The following is a 23489-nucleotide window of genomic DNA, read 5'->3' as shown; positions in this document are numbered from 1 at the left end:
AAATGGGCGTGCCGAAAGATTATTTCCTAGTTAATGGAAATAATGCCCTGTTAAATGGGCGTGTTGAAAGATTATTTCCTGGTTAATGGAAATAATGCCTTGTTGAAATGGGCACATTGGTTGAACTATTTTCCTTTTCTTTTTACCTGAACTTCAGATATAATGTACTAATTAATGGACAACTTGAGAAAGTCGTATCCTGGTTAATGAAGAAGATATCTAGTAAAGGATTGGCAAAAAAATGAAATTTAGATTAAATTATTATATTGACGATAAGTACTTCATTTAATGAGCTAGTGCGTATATTATTATGTATTCTTCAAATAACCCTTATTTAAATTGTGTATTATTAACAAGTGTAAAGTTTCTAGTCTTTACCAAACGTTCACATGTTATATAAATATATTGTTAGGTACATCGCACCCTCGAGCTGGAAAGTAGAAGCATAGATGAAAATCCTTGTTTTGTATTGCCTGTATGTTAAGAAATTTTAAAATGTTTAAATTATTCTTTTGCTGGGTATGTAATTAAGAACAATGCCCTTACTTTAACTAGTAATATAGTTTTGTTGTATTTATATTTGAATGTGTATGTGTCCCAATAAATTAATGTTATTGTAAGTAAATTAGTTTTAAATGTTGTATATGAAATCATAGAATGTTAACTATATATATATATATATATAACTACAGGGGATATGGAAATTGTTGTGTTTAGTGGAGTTGCGATGTTAATTTATACTGGGATGAGTTTGTGGTTATTATTTACAGATTTTGATTTTGAGTCGATAACTTGGTATTGAAAATACAAAGGAGACTCTGCCGAAATTTTTAGAAAATATTTACTTGAAGAGAGACCAATTAACTCTTTTAAATAACTTTTTTTTAGGCCTTGACAGTTGGTATTAGAGCCCGGTTTTGGGTTCAGGAAACTGAATGAAAGTTTAATAAATTGTTAATTTGAACCAGGATGGTACGCACAAGAAAAGGTGCAACGACAGGTGAAGACTTTGAAGAGAGACAGACAGAGGACCCGTTAGAGGATACTGCCTCTCATGTGCCTCTGATAACTCACCAGTCGAGATTAGGGGAGTCAGCGAGACTCCATGATGATACTGAATTGAGACAGACTGAGGGATCACAACTTGGGGGTTTGAATCAGCAGAGACAGGGAGTCGTACCCCTAGCTACGACACCAGTACCTGCAGCGATGCCTACGTTACATGCTGACCCAGCACTCATAGCTCAGATAGTGAGGGCAGTAATCGAGGCGATGCTTGGTGCCTCGGCCCCGACAGCTCCAGTAGCACCGGCAGTACAGACAATACTTGTAGCTACCGCCCCTGTTGATAGTGTGGTTACATTAGTGCGGACTATAAATAGTGTGAGAGAATTAGGGTGTGAACCTTTCTTGGGTGAACCAGATGCTGAAATAGCTGGTAGATGGCTACGCACAATTGAGGATACTGTGGATCATATGCAAGTAGCAGAGGGCTTACGAGTGAATTGTGCTGCCCATTTGCTTTCAGACAGGGCGCGGTCTTGGTGGGATACGGTGAGGTCAAGGAGACCTGCAGGGTCCTGGTCTTGGGCAGAGTTTAGAGAACAGTTTGAGCATCAGTTCTACTCCTCCTATCATCAAAAAATTAAAGAACAAGAGTTTCTAGCCTTGAAACAAGCGGACATGTCAGTGCTTGACTGTGAAAGGAGGTTTCATGACCTTTCCATGTTTGCTTCACATTATACCCCTAGTGAACAACATAGGGTTGAAAGACTACGGGATGGACTGCGACAAGAGTTAAGGCAAGGATTGGTTGCCTTTAACTTTGGGACTACCAGAGAGCTTATTGAGGCAGCAGAGGCCCTTGAGGCATGTTTGAGGGAAGGCCAACAAGGACAATATGGTTTGGGTAAGCGGAAGGAAGCAGAGTATACCTCTGGCAGACCCCTTCTGCCTAAAAGAGGTAAGGGACAATTCAGTCAGTTCAAAAGGGGGGGAGTACCTTAGCTGTATTTGCTCAGACTTCAGGGGTAGGGTCAACTACGAGGCAACCAAACCACAGGGGTGGTTTTTTCACAGGAACATCGGAGCAGAAAATGATTACTTATCCTTTGTGTACCCAGTGTGGACAAAGACACCCAGGAGATTGTTCTGCAACGCCTGGATGATGTTATATCTGCAGGGGGGAACATAGATGGCAGGATTGTCCACATTTAGGTTGAGGATGTTATTATTATGGGGGTCAAGGACATTTTCGGAGGAATTGCCCTTGTAGGGCTGAGATCAATCTGAATCAGCAACAGCAGGCTCAGAGTCAGCAACAATCTGCCACTGTAGACAGACCAGCTCGACATACATTATCTGGGGTTCAACTTGTTATAAATAGGTGTGAAATGAAAGTAGATTTATTACCCTTAGAGTTACATGACTTTGATGTCATTTTAGGGATGGACTGGTTGAGTATGAATAAAGCTCAAATGGACTGTTTTGCAAAAACAGTAACTTTTCATGGAACTGGTGGTAGGAAAATTGTATTTAGAGGAGAGAGAAATGTCATTCCAAATTGTATTGTCTCGGCTATGACTGCGAGAAAGATGATAAAGAAAGGGTGTGAAGCTTACCTTGCATTGGTCATGGAGACAAAAAAGGAGGGCATTCAATTATCAGACATTTCGGTAGTTAGAGAATTCCTTGATGTGTTTCCGAATGAGTTGCTGGGGGTACCTCCAGAAAGGGAAGTTGAAGTCACTATTGACATATTACCTGATACATCTCCAATAGCTCAGTCACCATACCGGATGGCACCAGCAGAATTGGCAGAGTTAAAAATTCAATTACAAGAATTATTGGATAAAGGATTCATACGTCCGAGTAATTCACCTTGGGGAGCTCCTGTGTTATTTGTAAAGAAAAAGCATGGGACCCTTAGACTCTGCATAGATTATAGATAGTTGAACAGGGTGACAATAAAGAACAAACATCCACTTCCGCGGATAGATGATTTGTTCGATCAACTAAAGGGGGCTAGAGTGTTCTAAAAAATAAACCTGAGATCGGGGTATTACCAGTTGAGAATCAAGGACCTGGATGTACCCAAGACGACATTCAAAACTCGTTATTGGCACTACGAGTTCTTGGTGATGCCGTTTGGATTAACAAATGCACCAGCGATGTTTTATTTCAAATTAGGTCCTCTCATTTCTTTTTTATTTCAAATTAGATCCTTATTCTCTTGCTATTTTTAGTTTTTGATCCTTTTGTGCAATTGACTTTTTGTATAATTGTCATTTTATTTCTTGATATTTCAACTTTGATCCTAATTTTTCTTATTTTTAATTTTTGTTATTGGTCCTTTTGTCAAATTTCAATTTCATCCTTGGATCCATTATTATAATTTGTTATTTTTTTCAAATTTGGTCCACAATTTTTTCATTTTTAGTTTTTTCATTTATGAATTTAATTTCTCCTTTCAATTTCCCCATTCAATTCAAAATTCTAGGTACTCCTCTCATTTTATTTTTTTTTCAAATTTGGTCCTCATTCTCATAATTGGATTTTTTTTTGTTTTTGATCCTTTTATATATGTCGCATGTGGATGCACGACGTCATGGGGTCGTTAGAGTCACCATCAAGTTGTTTGGTTTAGGGTCGCTAGGAAACCTGAGTGTATTGGTTTTATCATAGATTCAAGAGTAAGAGACTGGTTGTGGCTAAGAAAGGTATTAACACCCTTATTGCACACTACCTGAGGTAAACTGTTTTGTGTGGTTTTGAATGTGGCTTAAAGGTTTTGATGAGTTCCTAACCAGTAGTCTATCTATGACTTAGGATTGGAATTTATTCGTGTCAAAATGCATGCAAATATGTATTTTTGAATTTTTGTATGTAAATACTAAAAGATATGATTTTTTTTTATATTTTTGAGAGACTTGGCTGTATGCAATTAAAAAATTTGGATTAATTAAAAGATTTATCCTTTTATCTTTCCTTTTTTGTCATTTATTTAACATAAAGTAAAAGGCAATAAAAACAAAATAAACACACACACAATTCTTTTTTTTACTATATTTTACTCACACACCACACAATAACATTTTTACAAATTGCAAAAAATTAGAATAATTCAAACACACACATTAATCATTTATAATTTTCACAAATCAAATTCGAGAAATTGCTTGAAATTCAGGAACAGTGCTGGGAAGCTTCTAAGTTGCATGAACAGTGATGACGTATGGGTTTCACGCACCACTGCCACTAGAGGCGTGTGAGCGCATGCGTCGTAGCCAGTAAAGATAAGAAACCTAGTGCATCAGGAATGTCTTCTTCTTCTCTCCCCTCTTGTGCCAACGGTGGCTCTCACCCGACCTACAAGACAGAAAAAAAAGCACAAACAATAGCTTTTACTTTTTTTTAGATAATATCCTTTCTCCCTCTTGGTTTATATATTTATTTATTTTTTCTTCAAGTAGTTGTGGCTGTTGCTGGTGCTCGACGGTGAGAGCTAGTGAGGGAAGCCTAGCTGACAGCAGGCAGTGCTGATTGCAGCTGGAGAGGATGAACCGATGGATGGTCATGAAGGAGGAAAATCTGGTTGTGTCTAGAGGTAGAGAGAGAGAGAAGAGGCTGTTACGGAGAAGAAGAAGCACAACTTGGATTTTTTATGGGTTTGGGAATGACAGGTTCGCTGTGGGTAATGGTTCGGCTAAGAGGTTGGTGGAGACGAAGTCTGTAGGGGAAAGTTCGGTGGAAAGGCTGGGGCTTGGCAAGCCAACAACTGCTAGTTTGGAGATGAGGAAGATTGAAGATCGGTGTGGGTGTGGGTCTCCCTGCTGGTATTTAGGGTGAGAGGTGACTTCTGGTGGAAGGTTCAATCAAGAGAGTTGCTGGTTGTCTAATGATGGGGGTTGGCTAGAAGTATGGGTTGTTTGTTTTGGCAATGACCGTTGTGGACGGTGATAATGAGGATAAATGATGACTTAGAGAAGGAGAGGAGGACTTTGCTTTGGTTGAAGTAAATGGTCTTTTTGTGTGTGCTGGTCTGTGTGGGGGAAAAAGGTAGGTCAGGTGGTTTTGGATTTTGTTGGGCAGCGGCTCTGCTTAGGTTTATTGAGTTTATAGTTTTTGTATTGTATGGGTGTGGAGAGAGTAACCACATTTTTTTTAATCCAATGGTTCATTTTTTTTTTTATTTTTTTCTCCTAAGATTTCTCCCCTCTTTTTGGGTGTGTTATAACCACATATTTAGAGGTAAATAAAATTCTTTGGCTTGAAGGCAAAGCAAACCAAGATCAACCATTGGATTTCAAGAATGAATCTCAACCATTCATTTGATAACTTGGAGACAAAACAAAGAAAAATGAACCACTTGATTAAAATAATGGGTTGCTTGGTGAGAGGGTTTTCACTTTTTAAATTGGTCATCTCCCTTCCACAATTAGGTCACTAAACTTGTTTTTCTCTCTCTTTTTTTTTGGAAAAGATGCCGAAAACGACGCAAATACATCAAGAATATATTTTTTGGGTTTTTGTTATTTTGTGTTATTTTTGGTTTTTTTTGAAAATTCTTCAAAAATAGGGTAAACAATTGGGTAACAACAATATAATTGATTGTTTTTTCAATTCCATCCTTTAATATTTGATTTGTCGGGGGTTGAGATTCATAGTTTTTCTAGACGAGACTTTTCCTGTTTCGTGCTTGGGTCACGAGCTTGAAAAGTTAACATTATTTTTTTTTGTAGTTTTTTTTCGTTATTCATCCTTCAACATTGTTCATTTTAAAAAATAGACTTCGTGGTTTTCTTCAGTTTCATTTTGATCTAGTTATCACAAATCTTATGACCTGGGCAACAGGTTTGACAAGGTAATCTAAGTATTTTTTTCAATTTCATTTATTTTTATTGGATTTTCTTGGAATTCAACTCGGTGATTTCCTCGTTTTTAACAAGTGCTCTTTCTCTTCTAGTTATCATTATTATATTTTCTTTTTAAAATTGAGTTTGTTTATTGATGTTACTTTTTTTTTTAATTATTATATAATTGAATACAACTATTTTATTGGATCCAATAATTTACAACTTTCCGATCTTTGCTTTTTTTCTTTCTTTGAAATATAATGGTATCCAAATTTTTTTTTATATTACAAAAAAGAACTTGGCTCGAGGTGAAGCGCTAAACCAAATCTTTTAAATGTTCAAGAAGAATGGGTCCCATTTTTGGGGCTCACATGCTTTTTCACACTAGATTTGGTCAGCCCAGAATGATTAAATCAATGATTCTGTAAACCCTAGATAATTCTAAGTGTCCGCGCACCCATTGGTTGTTCTAGTGCACATCAAAAGGACAACCTTTTGCTTGTCTGCATTTCCACGCCTCCCTTTATATAGCCCCTCACCTCGCCTCTCTCCCTCTCGTCCCAAAACAAATATCCTCACTTTATCTCTCTCCCTTTCTCCTACTCTCTCTCAAAACTCCTCAGAAAAAAAAGGGAAACTCTCTAAAAAAAGAACAAAAATTATAAACTATAATGGATCAGCACTACCAGTGATAGCCAAAAGAGCATGGGGCATAGTACGTGTTATCTTCTTCATACTAAGAAAGGGTTTATCAAATAGAAAACTCTTGGTTGATCTCAACATGATGCTTAAATGTGGTAACAAGATTGCAAGCAAAGCCATAGGCAATCTCATGTTCCACCATCACCACCACAATGACCATCGCAAGGTCTCATTCACATCCGCACCATGCGAATATGAGTTCAGCTGTAGCAACACTCCTACATACTCGCTCCCCTTCCATATCAGCAAGCGTCGTCACCACCACCATCACTACAATAACTTCTTTCCATGTGCATTCAACACACCACCAACTCACGATGATCATGACATGGTGACTATAAGTGTTGTGAACATAGTTTTGAAACCTGGACCGGCCCGGCGGGTCGACCCGGGACCCGGCCGACCCGGGCATGAGACCGGTCCGGGTCTAAGCAAAAACTCGCCTGGGAATTGGCCCAGTGGAACCCGGTCAACCCGGGACCCGGCTGACCCGGTTAAACCCGGCTGAGACCCGGCCTCCTTTTTTTTAATATTTATAAAGGTCACACGACATCATTTTGGCTAAAAGGCCAAAACAACGAGATGAACGATGCACTGAATCAGTTAGGTATCATAATTTAGCTAATTCACTTATTTTTAAAGCAAGATGTTCATTCAGTTCCGGATTCTCCTATATTGGAGACTACATCGTCGTTTGGTTCGACTTCTTCTTCGCCTTCGCTTGCGAATTTGCCTCCGATAAGGGTTCACATGGAGGATGGTGGTGGGGTTAGAGATCAGAAAGTGGTGGGGATCGAGGATCAACTTGCTCAAATGACTGTTGGTGGTGGTCGTGTCGGGCAGAGGCAAGATAAAGGATTTGCGGCTCTGTCATCGCCGCCGTCGATGCCTGTTTGAATTGCGGTGTCGAGTGTGCCTGTTGGCGGTCAAATGGTTGTTTGTGAGTATCAGAATCGGGTTTTCTCTTATGATGAAAGATCCGACCACGAGGTTCCTGTTTGTTATAGAAAGCCACCGCAGCCATAACCTCAGACGCAGATGCAGACTTTGACTCCCCAGAATCAACAGAGGTCAGGTAGTGGCGGCAGTGCTGCTATTGATTTTCCTTCTCCTGATTCAGTTTCAAGGTACTTAATTTGCTACCCTTTTTTATAGTATTTTGAGCTTTATTTAATAAATAAATCTGAATGATCGAGAATGTTTTGCTGGTATTTGTTAGATTGTTAGTTTTCAGACTTAGATTGTTAGTTTAAATGGGAAGAAAATATTTGATTTTGAATTGGGTTTTGCTAGTATTTGTTGATCGAGAATGTTTTCATTCTTCAAATGATACGCATTTTTTTTGTTGACCCGGGTTAACCCGGGTCAACCCATCTGACCCGTGACCCGGTCACTAGACCGAGTCGATGACCGAGTCGGGTTTCAAAACTATGGCTGTGAAGCTGGTTTTGGAGATGCTGAACAACAATGAAGTGGTACTGCCTGTGGAGGCGTCCCCATTGTTACTAGGGTTTGGAAGGAGTCCAATGGTGAGGCAGTTGAGGATAACGAACTCATCATTTCCATTGAGAGATCTTGATGATGATAATGGTTTTGTGGACAAAAAAGCTGAAGAGTTTATTGAGAAGTTCTACAAGGAATTGAGGCAGCAAAAAAGAACGAGTGGCTAATTAAGATACAGGAGCTAGTCTTGTTAATTATTATCGTTGTTGTTGATATATAGTTGATGATAGAACAATAAATGTTTGCCTCATAAATGTCCATTTAAGGTTGTTTTGTTTCTTGTTAATGTTGTTGATAAAGAAGGTTTGTATACGAAATAAGAGCGATCGAGGTGTATATTTCAGGGAATTAAATGCTTCCTAGTTAGTATCTTCCTCTCTTTAGAGTCTTTTATCATTTATTAATGAATCTTGGCTTAAAAATAAACCTAATTTTGATACGAAAAGAGCTTAAAAAAGAAGGAAGTGTTTTTTCATGAATCACAATTTTCATAGCTTACTTCAACAGTAAGTCTTGCCTTTATGAATAATATTTACTTAGGAAGAAATAATCGGAATTTCTTTTCCTTTCTCTCTTTTGATTCCACTAAGTTAAAGTAACCTTATTAGCATTATGTCGACTTTTTTTTGCCCCTCAACTTTTCCTTTCTCTCTTTTGTTACACTTTGAAGTTCTCTCCCCTTTGTGTCAGGCTTTCAATTGGTTACTTTGGGGATTGAATTCAGAGTCAGATCCAAGAATTCTATATAATACAACATTATTTGGAATAGCAATGTGAATTGTAAAAGGGTGTTATTGTTGATTAATTTTGCATTTGATGATAAACACATGGGTATTAATTTCTAATTAGTGAAAGAAATAATTACACCAAGTATTTTTCATCTATATTTGAATATGATTTGTGTAGCAAAACTAGAATCTTGAATAATACAAATATTAGTTAATCAGGCAACTGTTATTTTTAAAAATAATCTCACCGGATCAATAATGGATGTATTCCACATAAGTTGACATAAATTATTGACTCTTTGCGATGTACTTATCATACTTTTGAAGATCCAACCATGATAGACCGCGTCCCAAGCTTGACATAATTTAAAATCAAGAAACTGACATGCACACATCCCTCTCCTGGGGTCCAATTAATTTGAAATTATTTGCACCACTGTAATTGGCATTTGATGTACCTGCTTTGGTATTCAATTATAAAACATAAAATATAGACATATTAATTAACCATTGCGGTAGAAATTGGTTAAATCATCAAGAACTAGATATGTCTTCTCAAATTGTTGACTACTTCTCTCACAAAATGTGGGTTCTTGATCAATTATTTTTTAAATAACCATAAAAACTACAACCTTAGATAAAGTCTCATAATATAATTTATTATCAGAAAAGTTTTTAATACCAACAAAATTACCGTTGAAAAGTTTTCTATCAATAATTTCCAATGATTATAGTGAAGAAATATTTTGGTCGGAAATTATTATTTATGGTATGAGTGAAGTTGATTATGATATCATAATCAAATATGTAAAAAATATTTTACTTGAAAGAGAACTTTTATAGTGCAAAATTTATGATGAAACCCCTTAGCCTAAGATACCAAAAAAATAATAGGTGCCTAAACTTTGCATGTTGTACTAAGGTAAAAATGTAAATTAGTGCAAAACCTATAAACATACTCGGTATAAACCCAATATAAGCAAGGGAAGGACATTTATGGCATATAAAAAACTCAGATACTTTTCAATAACTCCTAGGCTGTAAATGTTATTTATGTCTTCAAAGACAGTCGAGCACATGGATGACATCATTCTCATCATGTAGAGGATAAAGTAATGTTACATCCTTTTGATGGTGAAGCTTGGAAGAAGTTTAATAGGATGCATCCCTAGTTTTTAATGGGACTATGCAACATGCTTCTTGGTTTGTGTATATATGGGTTCAATCTTTTTGGGTCCGTTGTTGCACTCTATTCTTGTTGGTCGGTCATACTGACAATTTACAACTTGTCTCCGGAAATATATATGAGCTAGAATTCATTTTTTTATCTATAATAATACTCAATCCTTATATTCCAAGTAGGAATATAGATGTTTGTCTTCAATCGTTGATTAATGAGTCGAAACAATTATGGTCATCTAAGGCTTTATGTATGATGTCTCAAAGAAATATAATTTTCAGATGAAGACAACTTTGATGTGGACTATAAATAATTTTTCTATGTATAGGATGGTTTTGGGATGAAGTATACTTGAAAAATTAGTCTGTTCATATTATATGGAAAATAATAAGACCTTCACCTTAATGAATGGTGGTAACACTTTGTTTTTATTGCCACTAGAGGTTCTTGCCAAATCATCATTGATACAAAAAAAAACAAAAAAGACTTCTTGAAAGGTAAAGCTAAAAAGGATGTTGCACCGCCAGTACTGTTAGATGAAAAATTGTATAATGTAATATCATAGTATGAGAATATTGTATTTGATTTTCATTCATGCAAATAGAAGTTTTCTGATTTTGGTGTGACTTATAATTGGGTAAAACAAAGTATTTTTTGGGAGCTGTCTTATTGGAATACCAATGTCCTTCGTCATAATATATATGTCATGCATATTGAGAAAATTAAGTTTGAAAACATTTCTAAAATGGTCTTGGACATCGAAAGGAAAGCGAAGAATAACATAAAATCTAGAATGAATATAGATTTGTTTTGTGATTGTCAACATATAAAGTTGCTTAATGATGAGGTGCATATCACAAAGCCTAAAGCCACTTATGCCTTAGATTAAAAAAATCACACTTTCTTCTCTATAAATGACTTAAGAGCCTGTGATTTTCTTATGGATATGCTTTGAACATAGCTAGACTGATGAATTTGGAGGAATATAAATTGTATGGAATAAAAAGTCATAAATGTCATGTGTTTATGTAAACACTCATTCCAATCACATATACAAATTTATTATCAAAAGGAATATGAGATTCACTCACAGAGATTAGTTATTTTTTAAAAGATGTATGCTCGAACAAGTTCCATTCATAACACATGGAACAACTTGAAAGGAACATCGTTGAGACAATCTATAAACTTAAGATGATGTTCTCTCTATTTTTCTTTGATTCAATGGATCATTTGCTTATACACTTAGCATATAGAGAAAAAGTTGGAGGGTGTGTGCAATGCAAATGGATGTATCTTTTCAAGAGGTTAGGAATAACATTCATCCATAATGTGTAATATATTTTTTGAAACTCGTTTGTATTCATTCAATGAGTATATATTTATGTTTACCTTCATTCGTAAACTTGTTCAACCTAAACAAAAGTTAAAAACAAGACGCATGATGAGGCGTCTATATGCGAAACTTATATTGATGAAAAGATCTCAACATTTATCTCATATTATTTTAAGTTTCATATACAAACAAAAATCAACTGAGTTTCAAGACATGATGATAATGGTGAAATCTTTTCTAGTAGAAATTTATCAATATTTTCTCGTCCTTGATGACCATTGTTGAAGAATGCAATTTCAAGAATATATTTGATAAACATTGAATTTAAAAAACCACATAATTATATGTTATTCAATTGCGATAAATTAAAACCTTTTGTTTAGTAAGTCAATTTTATAATTTTACAGTCTTTAATTATTTTCTCTTGTATTCTCATTAATGCTAAATTTGCATAAAATTTCTAATAAGTAACATCGTTAATTCATATTATTCCAAAACCCAAATCTTACTAAAATTCAAAATTCCTAAATCCATGATAAACGATTCACAACGTGGTTTAAAACAGAAGTAAATTTATAATTATTTGTAATTGTAATAAAAATACATTTATCTAATTTTTGTGGCTATTAATAGTTGTTATCTTTAACTAGGTTTACAATATGAGAGGGAATGCTGAAAGTTTTAAATTACTTTTTTAGTTCCAAAAATTAAGATCTAGTGTTATAATAGATATTTTATCAATGAATATGTTTTTCACACTAAAGATTATGGTGAGGGTAGTGATACTTATAATAGTGAGGTTTGTGTTAAGGGGTCAACTTCCAATGACTTTGAAGTTGATTATTATGACAAGTTAGAACCAAAGATTAAATTGCAATATCATAAGGTGCAAAATACAGTCTTTTTATTTAAATGCTATTGATATGATACCAATAGAGGAATTAGAATAGATCTTCACCATGATTTGGTTGAAGTTAATAAAAGAGATAGACTTAGAAACATCAATGATGTTTTTGTATTTGCAAAATAAATGATGTTTTTATATTTGCCAAATAATGCCAACAAGTGTATTACACATACACTTCTTCCTTTAAAAAGGATCGTATGAGAGTTTATTAGTTATCCATTGTGAAAACCAAACCTAGAAGTCGTGTCTAAGTTATGAACGATGGTAAGGATAAAATAGGTAGGGAAGAAGATGAATTTCAAATAGATGAGTTAGTTTATGCATATCGAGTTGCTCCATTTACCAAGTTAGAATAGAATTCTCATTTTCATGTCACTAAGAATACTTATGTTCATGTTGATATTGACGAGCTAAATGATATATTGAATACCAGGTGATATACTGATGTTGATGAAGATGAAAGGATCAAACGATTTTAGTTCAATAAAGAAGATGAAGATGAAGATGAACATGAACATGGAGATGATGACAATAAAGATTATGATGATTCAGATTAAACATTGGATTTGAACTCATATTAGATGTTATTGTTATTCAATAATTCATTGTGTTTTGCATATTTATCAAGTCTTGTTGAATGAGTTATTGTTGTTTTTTTAAGTTATGAGTGTAGGTTCTGCTATATAATTAGGTTGGATAATGAACAAATTAAATGATTTTTTAACCTTCTTAGATGAAATTACCAATGGAAATAATAAATTATAATTTATTATATATATATATATATATATGTGTGTGTGTGTGTGTGTGTGTGTAGGTGATTATATCGGTAAGGGTAATAACATCGATGAACTTATCGAAGGACTTACTTTCATTGGAAAGTTCTAAAGAGTTTTGGAAAATTATGATGGTGTTGTATAACACCAATGAACACTTATGTGTGTGTGTGTGTGTGTCGGTGCTTATATCGGTAAGGGTAATAACATCGATGAACTCATCGAAGGACTTAATTTCATTGGAGAGTTCTAAAGAGTTTTGGAAAATTCTAATGGTGTTGTATAACACCAATGAACACTCACCGACAAACTTAATTCTGCTGGAGAGTTCCAGAGAGTTTTGAGAAAATTTTGATGGTGTTGTATAACACTAATGAACTCACTGACAAACTTAATTCCATCAAAGAGAACCAAAGAGTTTTGGGAAAAGAGTTTTAATGGTGTTGTATAACATCGATGAACTCACCAACATACTTAATTTCATTGGAAGTTCCAGAGAGTTTTGAGAAAATTTTGATGATGTAATTCACCGACAGAGAGACTAACAAATGAAAAATTGTTAGTGAATTTGTGGGTTTTTCTTGAGGTTTCTTATAATTCTAAATAAGAGATGGATCCATCAAGGATTTATCAATAGTTTTTTTTTAACATTCCATCGGTAAACTTGTTTGTTAACATGATGACATGGATATATACGATGGTTACACACCAATATAATTTTTTTTGGTGAATTTAAAACAGAAATATCAAGACAATGCCTATTTTTCTCCCATATTTCCCTAATTTTTAACACTCTATCTTAGTCTCTCCTCTCTCTCTCTCTATTCAAATTCGGTGGATGACAATCCCTTTCATCTTTTTCAGTGGCCGACTCTCTCTAACCTTCTTTGGTGGTGACGCTTTTCTCTACTGACTATTATCCAAGGTAAGTCTTTCTCTTTGCTTGATTTCTATTTTGAGAAATTATTTGCTATCACTACATTGCTTCGATGCTTAGTATTGTATTCTCTAGTCTAATTTCATGCACATGAATGGATTTAAGCCTTTTCTTTAGAAAATATTAAGGGTCAGTTTTTATTTTTTGTTTTCCATTTCCTTTGAAAGTGTAAAGTGTAAACCATCCTATGTCTAAGATCGATGCCATTATATCACAAGCTAATTTACCCAGACTAACTACTAGTAAAATCTTAGTTTGATCTTGATGCTTTTTCCAAAACTATTACCCATTTAGCATCTACTAAAAATTAATTGGACCTGTATACTTGTTTATGCATCTGGGATTTTCTAACCCTAATATAACTCTAGCACAACTAAATTTTTTGACTTTTTTTCTTGCCAAAATCTTAATTTTTTGAAATGCATGAGATGATTTTCCTTATGTTTTTTTAACCTTTCTTGTGGTATGTTTTATGTCATTCTGATTTTTTCTTTCAAAGTTAATCTAGATACCTTTAGTTCTCTATTACAATGAGGGTTCTAATGGCATTGCTCCTCAAGATGTATGCGGGGCATTAATAAAATCTTGGGCTTGTAGAATGAGAAAAAGAGTTATTTTTTATGTTGGTTTCTTCTTTATTTTCTTCATTTTTTTGTGTCCTCTCTAATGTCTTTCTCTTCCATTTTATGCCCTACTTTATAGTGTTTAACTCCCTAGAAAATAAAATCCATTAATTAATTGAAAGATTCATTTTTATTATTTCCTTGTTAAATAAGATCCATAAATTTTATGACAAAAGATTAATTTTTTCATTCTTTAACCATATATGATCTCTTTTTTTCTCCTTACATTTCAATAAGATCCATAATCCAAAATTCTCTAAATATCCTTATTAAAATTTTTCAAGTAGTCCAGATCAATCACATACTTTTAATTTTATTTGGATCTCTACTTTATGAATGAAGATCCCCTTTTATTTTAAATATTTGGATTTTCTTGTTTAGTTGATTTTTTATTATATTGTCTAATCCTCCATTATCTTGGTCCCTCCCTTTTTCATTTCTCATAATTTAACTCTCTAATTTATTTTTTGTTTTTATTTTATACAAACTTCTCATACAATAATAAAATAAGTGAAAGTGTTGAAAATTATAAAAGGACAATAAATTGATTGAATCACATAAAAAATAAATATTTTTGAAACTTTTTATATTTTTAAAAATAAGTTGAAAAATAGAATTAAAAAATATGTTATGACAAAAATAGAGGAGTATAGTGGATTAGTTAAATTATTCATTAAGAAATTCAAAAAATTCATACTCACAACCTTCATTACTTATATCTCCTTTAATGTTTCCACTAAATTGATTTTTAACTTCATTTTGAGAAAATTTTCAAATCTCTCAAGTACATCACCTTTATTTTTTTTATAAAATAAAAATAAGTTTGTTTACAAAAGTTATTAGTAAAAGTGATAACATACCTATTTTTTCATGAGTTAGAATTCCTTGAAGTTCATAAATATCAGTGTGAATTAACTCTAACAAGTTAGTGTTTTTTTCAACACCTTTATGATTTGAACATATGTTATCACAAGCATAACCCTTTTACCTTTTTTAGTAATCATATATTGATTAGTCTTCATAGTTTGCTTGAAGCCAACTTTGTTTTTTAAAAAATTAACATCAAATTATTTCACGTGAAAGGGGTGTACAACATATCGTTTAGAGTCAATACTCTTCTAGAGATGAATTTTAACTTGACTTATATATTATTCAACACTTAAGATGATATTTGAATAAACAACATAATTGTTTGTGGCTCCTTGTAAAGAAGTGTAAGCTTTGAAACATGTTTATATATGTTATTATCATCATAAAGAAGCTCCTCAATTATGTTAGTTTGAGATTCAGGTTCACGAATTTTAAAATTACAAATTCAAGTAATATAGTAATATGCTCTCTCTCTTTTTTTTTTTTTATCATAAATAAAGCATCCATTACAATTTTTGTTATTTATACTTGGTTCTTATTTTTTTGTTATATTTTGGAAGCTACCGATTGTTTTATGTTTTTCTTATTAGGCTTCTACTAGGCATTTTTAGGGTGTTGTTTCTTGGATAAATTATTATTTTTAAGAATTAAATTTACCTCCCTTATGGTTGGTTGTCCATCTATAGCTCTCTTTTGCTAAGATTAATTGCATCTTGTCGTCTAGCTTAATTTTTGCTCCTCCGTACGCATATATAGAAGTGATAAGTGCCTCCTAGGATATCTCTTTTTTCTTGTGGCTCATGGTCTTTTTTCTTGGAAGATGGTCGGATTTGAGCCTCGAGATCTTGTTTAGATTCATCTTAGTAAATATAGATTTTCAAGTAAGCAAAAATCCAAATTGATGCTGAGAGATAATGGACCATTTCAAGTTGTCGAAAGGGTGAATGGTATTGCTTACAAGGTTGACTGATGAGTACAATGTTTCAAATACTTTTAATATAAAAGACTTGTCACCTTACTTAGAAGATGTTGACAATTCTAATTTAAGGAAGAATCACTTTCAACCCTAGGGTGATGATATTCATCATGATTCTAACATGAAAAGGGTTGATTCTAACATGTATGAGCATTCAAATGGTCCAATGATGAGAGCTTAGGTAAAACAACTAGAAAGTGCCTTAACAAGTTAGATTAGCGTGACTGAAGCTTGAATGAGTTTGGAGGCTTATAAACTAAATGGAAATGATTTAAATATGTTTGTTTGTTTTAAAAAAAGGTGTGGGTCATAATTTGGGAGTTTTGGAGAGTTTGAGTTTGCAATCATCTCGTGGGCCAATTTAAGTTCGATTTTTCACCACCTTATTGCATTAGAGAATAAGCTTATTGTATATGGTTTTCAAGTTCAGAATGTCATCTTTCTAGATTATCCAACCATGTATGCATTGGAGTTGTGTGCAAGAAGTTATTGTTGTTTTAATATTTATGTTTGTGTGTGTGTTCTATAAGTAGAAAACATGTGTTATTTATTATTTGTCTAGTTTTCTAAACAAAGTCATTTATTTGAGTCTCATTTATATCATTTTGGTATTTCTTAGACTTAAAAGGTTATTCCAAATATATAATAATGTTTCAGACCAAGTATTAAGAACTTTTGGAAATAATATAAAACTTTTCAACTTCTCATTTACAGAGCTTTCTTCTTTATTTTTCTATTTCTAGAATTGGTTGAAGAACAAATTAGACTTATCGCTCTTAATCACAAAGTGTGTGACATCTTTATCATGATTGAAATTCCTTTGCGACATCTTCAACTTATCAAAGAGTTTCATTAAGACTTTTTCCCTCATTTTCATTAATAATTATGTAATTTTCAGCCTAAACACAATAAAAAAAACCATATAACCAAATCTACCTTCTTTCATCTTCATATCAGACTGCTAGTTTGATCGGGTTAGGAACCTAAGGCACATCATAAAATTGAAAACAAAAAACAGAATAGGCCACAAGACTCACCAAGGCTCTGTTTGTTTGTTGGAAAATAATTTTTTTTGGAAAGTGATTTCCATGGAAAATGAATTCCTAAAAAATAGATAATTTTTTTATATTTGACAATTTTATGAAAATTGAGTTGGAAAACACTTTCTAGTGTTTGACTATGCTATGTAAAATAATTTATTAATATTTTCTTTTCTTTTCAAGTTTATTAAAAGAATAAGGACGGAAACTAATAGATAAAAATGTTGAAGGATGATAAAATTGAAAAGAAATCTCAATTTTTTAAATTATTTCAAATTAAAAAAATAGCAAACAAAAGAATGAGAATCAAATTTGATAATAAAAAAATTCAATTAAGAAAAAGGATTTGAGAAAAACAAATAACAATTAAAAAAATGATGACTATAATTAATATAAAAATCAATTAAACCAATTCTAAGGAATGAGATTGAGAAAAAAAAAATAAACAAAGGTTTCAAAACAAAATATATAGCAATCAAAAGATTGAGGACCAGATTCGATATAATCAATAAATAATAACATGAATTTTTTTTTAATTTTTTGCAACTTCTTGAAAATATATTCCGTCCAAAATAAAAAAAATAATATTTTTTTTCTGGAAAATAAATCAAATTTTTATTTGATTGAAAAATATTTTTTATTAACTAACTTTTCTAATGATAAACAAATATAGAAAGACTCATGAAACAAAGAGGCATGGGTAAGGAAATTTATTTATTACATAAAATTTTATCTAAGGATTAGGTTGAAAATTTTCAAAACATAGGGGTGTTTATTGTGATATTACTGGGCCTTCATAACAATTTTCACAATTAGACGGTCTTGATTTTAAGATTTATTTATTTTATCTTAACAAAAAATGAAAAGGAGTTGCATTTTGAAGGAAAAACAAGATACCTAAGCTTGCCAGATGGCAGCTTCCATGAGATTGGAAACGTGATTGAGGCATGTGAGGAAAGGCAGGCAAATAGAGGAGGCACTCTGTAAAGGTCAGTTTCTTTCATGCAAAGCTTTCTTCGACCCCCCCATTAAGAAAAGAGGATTTTTAAAATAACAATTATGCATAAGTCGAATTGTTGGCCTGCACATAATAATAATAATAATAATAATAATAATAATAATAATAATAATAATTTATTTATGAGGTAATAGTTATAAAACACTCTCAAATACAAAAACTACCATTTGGTTTGCCTCCCATTAATTAGATAAGCACAAAAGCAACATTATCTTTGATTATGTAGGCAAAAACAATTTGATTCAAATGTTGTTAACACTTGCTCAGTTAACATATCCAAGTTCCGAACTGGTTCTTTAAATTTTTTGCTTTAGCTAGTCTGGTTTGGTTAAATTGTTTTTAGGTTTTTAAAATCAAAATCAAACCAAATTGGTTCTTTCATGACCAGAAAATTAATTATCACCAATGGAATATCCCGTCCATGTTTAAGTTGTATTTCCATCACCATATAAATCACTAATGGTTTTTCAATGGAAACTTGTCATTGATGAGTTTCTCATCATAAATATCATGTTCATCTGTAATTCAATCGGTGAAGTTACTTACCGACAGAAACCCTGATATAATATCTATGCCAAATAAAAAATAAACCTGACCATTTTTCCATCAGCCAAACCACTAGTAAATATGGATTGACGATGAAATACTCATCGGTAATGGATTGTGTATCACCGAAGGATTTTTCGACAGAATCATCAATATAAAATTTTTAAATTGGCCATCTGAGAGGTAACCTACCTTGTCAATTAAAAATTCAAAGATTTTCAAAAATAGTTTAATTGTTCTAAGCAACCTGCCCATTGTATGAAAAAAAAAGATGATTTTTTAAAAGTGGTCTAATTATTCAAGATGACCTGTCTGTTATTGAGAAATTCAATTTTTTTTTAAAGTGATCTAATTGTTCTAGGTAACCTGGTCGTTGGTGAAAAAAGTCAAACACTTTTTCTTAAAAAAATAGTCTAATTGTTCCGGACAACTTGCCTATTAGTGTAAATGGTCGAATTGTTCCAAACGACCTGCCTGTTTTTGTGAAAAACTCACAGTTTTTTCAAAAGTGGTCTAATTGTTCTAGGCGACCTGCCTGTTTGTGTGAAAAAGTCAGAGATTTTTTAAAAGTTGTATAATTATTCTAGGCAACCTGCCTGTTTGTGTGAAAAATTCAGAGATTTTTCAAAAGTTGTATAATTGTTCTAAACAACCTACCCGTTTGTGAAATACATGAAAGTGATTTCAACAATAGTCTTATTTTCAAAAGTGGTCTATGATGATGTGCACAACATGATTTTAATTAACAAAGCCACTTATTTTTCTTTCCATTTATGGTGTCCCCAACCACTGTCTAATAAGAGAGATCATGATAGATTCACTTCAGGTCTCTTTCCTCTCTTGTTCTTATCAGTGTTTGGTGGCTACTAAAGGAAAAAAATGATTTGACTTATATAGCTAGTTATAGTGTTATTGTGGGCTACTATTGTGGTGGTTTAGTTTAGTGGTTCAATGTTTCAAGTATAGAAGGAAATCAAAGCTGATTGTTGTGGTATATAGAGATGGGTAGTTAGAGAAGGTTCAAACTAGTCGATATTAGAGATAGGGAGGCTGGTTCAAGTGTGTTTGGTATTGTGGTAGCTTTTGTGGTTGTGGTTTAAAAAAAGTTATTTTTTATAAAAAGTACTTTTGGTTGAGGTTGGTTTGGTATTTATATATGTTTGGTTAAACTGTGGTTGAAATTGAGGTTGAATAAAAAGTAGTTTAATGTGTTTGGTTAAACATGCTTTTCAAATTGAGGTTATAAAATAACTAAAAAAGATATATATTAATATTGATGGTTTTTAATTTAAATATTGTAGATTTAATTGCCACTATTACATCATTAAATAAATAATATTTTATATCAAATATTTTTAATTGTTCCATTAACTTATTTATAATTTCATCACGCATGAAATTCATCCGATAAGGACTACAGTTTTCATGGTTTTTTAGCGTGCAACAAAATCAGGTAAAATATCATCAGAAATAAAATTGGAATTGCGATCAAATTCTACAAATGCTACGTCATCATGCGATCTCCTTCTAATTTATATAGTGTTATTAAATAATATTAAATACTAGTTTTTGAGTAAAACACAATAAAAAAATTGAATTTTTTTTGGGTCGGACGCGGTTCAATGAACAATAGAGTCACTATTCACGTGAACAGTGCCAAGTGAATTAATCCACTTGGCAGTGTTCAAATGGTGATGATTGCCAAAGAAATATTAAAAACTCTTACTTGAGCTGAAGGAAGGAAGCAAACAACAAATTGGGTGAGCCTTTGAGTTTTTTCTTTCTCTTGGAAACAAGGGGGCAAAAGTGCAAAGCATCAATTTTTTGCTTAACGAAAACCGGCGGTACAAACTCAATTTTTAGTGGGACCCATCTCCAAAATCTGTGTTCAAAATATTTACCAAACGGTTATAAATTATGGATGGAATAAAACACAGTTCCAACCACAATACCAAATGGTACCAAGTTGTCTAGGTAGTTGGAGGTTGTTGTTGGTTTAATAAGGGTGGTGGATGATACTAGTTGGATCATGACTTAGGGTTTAGATGGCTATTATTTTGCTTGTTTTGGGTCAGTTACAGGTTTCAGACCAATTAAAGAGGTTCTATGAAGGCTATGATGTTTGGATACTATAAATTATAAGAATCAACAAGCAATACTATAAGATCCATTACATGTGTTGATTGATTACAAGGGTAAGAGCTAAGAGGATCAAATATATATTTAATGGGTTGATTCATGATATTTGGGCCAAGCAAGCTTCAAAAACTTTTTCTAAGGTGGTGTCAAACATGAAGTTGAGTTGCAAGAATGATCAAACTTTGATTAATATTATCTAAGTAATAGATCAAGTTGTTTAACATTATAACATATACGAATTGGGCCTCATTAGATACAAGTATGGATTTTGTACTCTATTCTTATTCAGTTTTGAATTTAAGTTGGTTAGTTATGTGGATTTAATTTAGGCCTATTAGTGAATCATGATTTATTTTGTAAGCCATATTATATAAGTAGTTGAAATAACATTGAAAAGAAAGAATTTATATCATCATTAGGAATTGAGTAGCGTGAGAGCGCTTTTTCTTTGGGTTCTTCATTGAACTTCCATAAATGATCAAATATAGCATTAACCATATACCTTTGATTCTTGGTTTAAGAAATAATTGTGTCAAGGTTTTTCAATCTAATTTTAACTTTTTTGGATGTGTATTTCAATTCTTGATCGTGGATTATAAGGTTTAGCCTCTTATGTTTTCATCAATTTGGTATTAGAGCTTGGCACTAAATTTAAGTTTACTATTTTTTAATTTCTTATCTTGTTTTTATTTCTGTTATCATTTAATTTGTTTTCTTTTTGTTTAAATATTATAGCTTATATAATAGTTCTTGTCGTCAAATCACAACATAAAAGGTTTAAAATTTACATTGTGCACATTCATCAAAACAATTAACTCGAATTACTAAAAAAAGTCTTCTACTTAATTCCATTTTATAGTGAGAAAAAAAAAATCATTAACACAAGTTAATAAGTTCAATCATTAATGTCAAACTCATGTGCACTTGAGCTTAACATGTAACTAAACCTGGAGATATTGAGTTTGACAAATCACTAGACCCATATGTACATGAACTCAGCACAAAACCGAACCCAAAGATGTTGAGCCTAGAAGCAAGCTAGATTTATGTTATCCGGGTTTCATATTCTACCAAGTTTAGATATGTTGGGTTATCATTATGTCTTTGACTCTTTTAAACACGTACTTAGACAAACAATAAAAAAATCAAAATACTTTAATCCATCAATATGTATATTCACCTTCCATGTTGCTTTTACTCATCAGCTTGTAGATATTGTAACGAAGGCACATGAACGTGATCACTTTCACAAACTAGTCAATAAGCTGGGCATTTACAAACCTTCATGCTCCAATTTATTTAGAGTAGAGCATCATAGTATGCTTTTCATTATTATTGTATCTTCCAATATCTCTTACCTTCTCTATCGAGGAAGAACACACTGCCAACTCATGTAAATAATTATTGCAGGACAAACTCATGCAACGACAGGATTCATGACAGCTGATATGCAAATCACTACAAGCTACAATCAAGGATTAGTTACCGTAAGCTAGAATCAGGGGTCAGTTTTTGTATTCTTCTTTATTACTATAAGCTAGAATCAGGGATCAGCTAGAATCAAGGATAAATTTCTGTATTCTCCTTTACAAGCTTTCCATACTTAGTGACTCTGCCTTCTGTATATAATGAGCTCTGAAAATTGAATAAACTGTACAAAATTCAAAACAATTGTTTTCTCTTTTATTCTCCTTGTGGTAAACATGCATAGCTTAGTTAAATCATTGAGTGAAATAGCATTGATGTGCTTTTGTTCCAACCTTACTGTTTCACAACTTGTATAATCATCAAGTTCAATTATAAAAACAGAGTTGACAACGCAACATTCTTTTATTTTTCACGAACACCTTTTTTTTATATTTTTTATAATTAAAATGATTTATTTTGAAAATTTAATAAAACAACTAATCGTGAATTAACTTAATAGACTAGAAGGAGATGAATAACTGAATATGTGATCAATACACATCCCTTTATTAATTTTAAGATTTTCGTATTCGGGTGAAAATAAAAATTTGAAAAAAAAACGACCTGCCCACCCTGAGCTGACCTCAGAGAGCACAATCATATCTTGTACATTAAATGAAAAGATCAGAAATCGAACGGCACAGATCAATACACCCCATCACAGAAACCATGTACCTACCCACATGCTACCTACCCACAGAAACCATGTGCACCCTTTGAGCTGCTTTTCAATCAGAATCCCAACTACATGAAACTCAAACAGTTTGGGTGTCTTTGTTATCCTTTGTCAAGACTCTACAATACACATAAACTTCAGACCAAAGCCGTGTCCTGTGTCTTCGTGGGTTACTCTTTAACCCAAAATGCTTATTTGTGTCTTGATCTC

General features: G+C 32.7%; 1 protein-coding gene across 1 annotated transcript; it reads left to right on the top strand.

Moving 5' to 3' along the window:
* Positions 1 to 969: 969 nt before the first annotated feature.
* Positions 970 to 8227, top strand: LOC127905095 (uncharacterized). Its single transcript, XM_052451434.1, has 8 exons — positions 970 to 1963; positions 2248 to 2821; positions 4683 to 4811; positions 4984 to 5058; positions 5854 to 5863; positions 7200 to 7448; positions 7565 to 7627; positions 8000 to 8227. The coding sequence occupies exons 1-8, from the start codon at positions 970 to 972 to the stop codon at positions 8225 to 8227; spliced, it is 2322 nt and encodes a 773-aa protein (XP_052307394.1).
* The last annotated feature ends 15262 nt before the right edge of the window (positions 8228 to 23489 follow it).

Source organism: Populus trichocarpa, chromosome 3 (assembly GCF_000002775.5).
Source record: "Populus trichocarpa isolate Nisqually-1 chromosome 3, P.trichocarpa_v4.1, whole genome shotgun sequence".
NCBI classification, from domain to species: Eukaryota; Viridiplantae; Streptophyta; class Magnoliopsida; order Malpighiales; family Salicaceae; genus Populus; species Populus trichocarpa.
The sequence above is the reverse complement of the archived record's forward strand: the minus strand, read 5'-3'. Positions and strand labels throughout refer to the sequence as shown.

What these genes read in the sequence shown, in the direction of transcription:
- LOC127905095 (XM_052451434.1), top strand. Translation starts at nt 970, where the DNA reads ATGGTACGCACAAGAAAAGGTGCAACGACAGGTGAAGACTTTGAAGAG. An exon ending in GCACCAGCAGAATTGGCAGA is followed by an intron (nt 2,822 to 4,682) that starts GTTAAAAATTCA and finishes TGGGAATGACAG; the next exon opens with GTTCGCTGTGGGTAATGGTT. An exon ending in ATGAGGAAGATTGAAGATCG is followed by an intron (nt 4,812 to 4,983) that starts GTGTGGGTGTGG and finishes ATGATGACTTAG; the next exon opens with AGAAGGAGAGGAGGACTTTG.